The sequence below is a fragment of the Corylus avellana genome, chromosome ca8 (assembly GCF_901000735.1).
Source record: "Corylus avellana chromosome ca8, CavTom2PMs-1.0".
Lineage (NCBI taxonomy): Eukaryota > Viridiplantae > Streptophyta > Magnoliopsida > Fagales > Betulaceae > Corylus > Corylus avellana.
In genome coordinates, this window is record NC_081548.1 from 7,917,129 (window position 1) to 7,920,689 (window position 3,561).

Here is a 3,561-nt window from a genome sequence, read left to right on the forward strand (position 1 = left end):
GCCAGCCAGCCACCCCTTTTATTTTTCTTTTGTTTTTTTAAAGGGGTAATTACATTTTCCCCCCATTAACTACAAGGCATTGTCACTTTTTCCCCATGAGCTGACAACACTATTGTCCAAACCTATCAAACTTCTATTTTGTGCCTAAAACCCTCATTCCATCAGTCAAAGGCGTTAACTCAGACGACCAACCCGCCTCATACACCTCACATGAAAGACTCTTGAAATGACAATGTGTTGTAGTTGATGGGGGCAAAGTGACAATGTGTTGTAGTTGATGGGAGAAAAATGTGGGATAGAAAATTTCAAGATGGCATGTGGGGCGCACGTGACGGGTTAACAGTCTGAGTTATAGCCTTTGACTGACAGAAGGAGGGTTTTAGGCACAAAATGGTAATTTGATAGGGTCGTGCAGTAGGGTTGTCAGTTCATGGGGGCAAATTGACAATGTGTTGTAGTTGATGGGGGGAAAAGGTAATTACCCATTTTTTAAATAATTAATTCATTTTTTAATTAATTTTCTTTTTATATTTTGTATAATTTGGTGTGGTAATGTTTATTTCTTCAACTTAAGATTTTTCTGATATGCTAAGGTGTCAATGGCTGATTGGTAGGCACAAAGGAATTGGTTTACACCAGCTCCTTATAGAAGTTATCCTCTTCCTTCACTTGCCGACTATAGGATTTAGAACATATGATAATATATTTACACCACTAGAAAAGTCAAGCCATTGAGAAAAGAGAAGTGATACATTTCTCAAATTTTTGTTTAAAAGTTGGTTCTCAAATGATGTGCCATCAGCACATGAGCTTTATTACTTTGAGAAATGTGTCACCAACTCGTAAGATGGTAACACATCATTTAGGAACCAACTTTTGATGAAATGTTTTTAAAAGTATAGTATTTCTCCTGAGGAAATTTCCACCCTCTCTCTATAATGTTAAATATCCTAAGCCCCACCTACTATTTGCATGATAATTTAACAAATATGCTCAAACATAGTATTTGGTACAAATATAGAGCACAAATGGTTTATAATTCAAAACACAATTACTACTATAAATCAATAAATTCAATTTCAATACAATGCAAACAATTAATCTATTCAATACACTCCACAAGCATAAAAATAGAATTTTAACTATAGTACCATTGATCTAACTTTAAACCATGATCATCACAAGGATGCCAAAAATAGCAATCATCCACCAATAATATATGGGTGTAACGCTTCCATTACCTACTGATACGGGAGAAGGTGCTGGAGACACTGTTACGGCAAGCTTTTGATTGTAAATCTCACAATGATTGGCAACACCACAAATATACCAATTTCTTCCCAAGATTCCCCGGGTAATCACATCATTTCCACTAACCAAGGCCTTAGTTCCCAACGGTGCCACACATTGTTGGAAGCTAGTTTCATTGACTTCAAGAACAATGTGGGATCCCGCGGTATACTTGAAAACTGCACCAAGAACTTGATTCTTCCATCATCAATCAAACTAAAAAGAAATATATTTACTCGAATTAATTGACAACTAAATAAGAAACAAAAATAATCCACTAGCAACCCCTTAAAAACAAGGCAACCTCAAAGTCGAGTAATGTTATGTAACAAAATCCGAATGGAAATGACTTTCCTTTACAAAAATTGGAGTAATGCTATGGGAGTGACTCCCTGTCCACTTTTTGTAAAGGAAAAAACTTTCTATCGTGATGAAATATAATCAATACTTTAACGCTCCACCTCATGTATGATCATCTCAAACTACCTTTTAATAGGTGAGACCCAACATCTGAAATATTTAATTAAATAGAGGTGAATTGATGAAATTAAGATTCGATCTTGTTGTCCATGGCTCTGGTACCATGTTAAATCACCACTTATCCAAAAAATTTAATCAATATTTTAAAGCTGATAGCAAAAATGTATATTTAATCAATACTTTAACAAAGCGTCTACTAGAAAACAAACATGGGCAAATAAAACTTGAAAAACGCTTAATGACTACAAAAACATGTGTATTACAATTTATGTGAAATTAATACTATGAAGCAATAAACAATTCAATCACCATAATATATAAAGTAATAAAGAGGCAAACACAAATATTTTGGTTACGAAGAGAAAACCTTTTAGAAACCGATTTAAAAGTAAAACCTTCCCGAGGTAGCCAAACCCAGTAAATCACTATCAAAATATTATCCAGAGATTACAAACACTAGGAACACTTACAACCCTTTGCAAGACCTTGGCTCTGTAAGATCGACAAGCCTACAACTCGTTTCCTTGCTCACAATCTTCTACAACGTGATTCTCCTTTACCGAATTCCGATAGACTTCTCAACCGTAGATTTATCAAAGGAATAACTAAAACTCTAAGGGATTCAATTTAACGCTCACCACATATGATCCCTCTTAGCACAGCTTCCGACGAACTCTCTAGAGTGAAAATTTGTACCTCTCTCTTATATATATATATATATATATATCAGTACAACAAACCCTAGACGTGGGCCCACTAAAAACTTGTTTTTGGGCATAATAGGTACAAGGTGTCCGGACTGGGTTAGTGCCTGTCCGGACAAGGCCTTTTGAGCAAAAAACATGCTTGCTAGAATTCAAGTCCGGACACCCTAGCAACATGTCCGGACACCCCCTGCAAAGGACATTCCATCGGTTTATGATCAACAGCTTCGATCAATGAGTGTTTGTGGTCCGATTGAGCTGAAACTTTGCAGGGACATTCATGACACATGAATTCACGTTATAAACGGTGGAGATTGGATTCTGAGCATTCTATATCAGTGTTTGAGCCTGTGGACAGTACCCTCTTCATTTTGGAACCGAATTAAGCCAACACAAATTCTAACAAAACTAAAAGATAACATCAAAAATATGGTAAGTTGAAGGCATACAAACAAAAAGTTTATAGAGTTAATTTGCCAAGGGTGTCACCATATGGAACTCCTTTCCCTGAGCCCAAGCTATGTAATTATAGTCAACAGTCTAACCCTTGTCATCACCAACCACAAACTCTGTGGCCAAAATTGAAGGGACAAGAATTGCTACGATTGCAAGGATGAAGAAATATTGGGAAGATGCCATTTATCCTCTCTAATGGATCTCATAAAACTAGAAATGGTGGGTATTTATAAGGCTCCGTTTATTTCGACATAAAATGATTTCTGTCGGAAAATATTTTTTAGTCATTTTTCCTAAAAATGTTTTCCGTCGTAAAAGTTTTACGGCATTTACCGCGCACATGGAAAATATTTTGTTTTTAAATTTTTTATATTTATATTTTTTCCAATAAGGTCCCCGCTAGGACCTACCCAGGACCTGCCCAAGACTTGACCAGGACCCGACTGAGACTTGTTCGAGACCCCAATGGGACCTATTAAGGACTCACTCGGGACTTGCCCGGGATTGGCCCGGGACTTGCCTGGGACCTGCCTGGGACCCCATTTGGACCTGAGCAGGACTTGACTGGGACACGACTAGGACTTGCTCGGGACCCCGATGGGACATGCCCAACACTTGACCGGGACCCGCC

The 3,561-nt window shown here is 37.4% G+C and overlaps 1 protein-coding gene across 1 annotated transcript in view; it reads left to right on the top strand.

Moving 5' to 3' along the window:
• LOC132190819 (disease resistance protein RUN1-like) overlaps nucleotides 1-3,409 on the top strand; it is a 13,357-nt gene extending 9,948 nt beyond the window's left edge. Inside the window, exon 6 of the mRNA XM_059605858.1 lies at nucleotides 3,323-3,409. Coding sequence (XP_059461841.1) covers nucleotides 3,323-3,409 — 87 coding nt within the window. The remainder of the gene's footprint in view (nucleotides 1-3,322) is intronic.
• The last annotated feature ends 152 nt before the right edge of the window (nucleotides 3,410-3,561 follow it).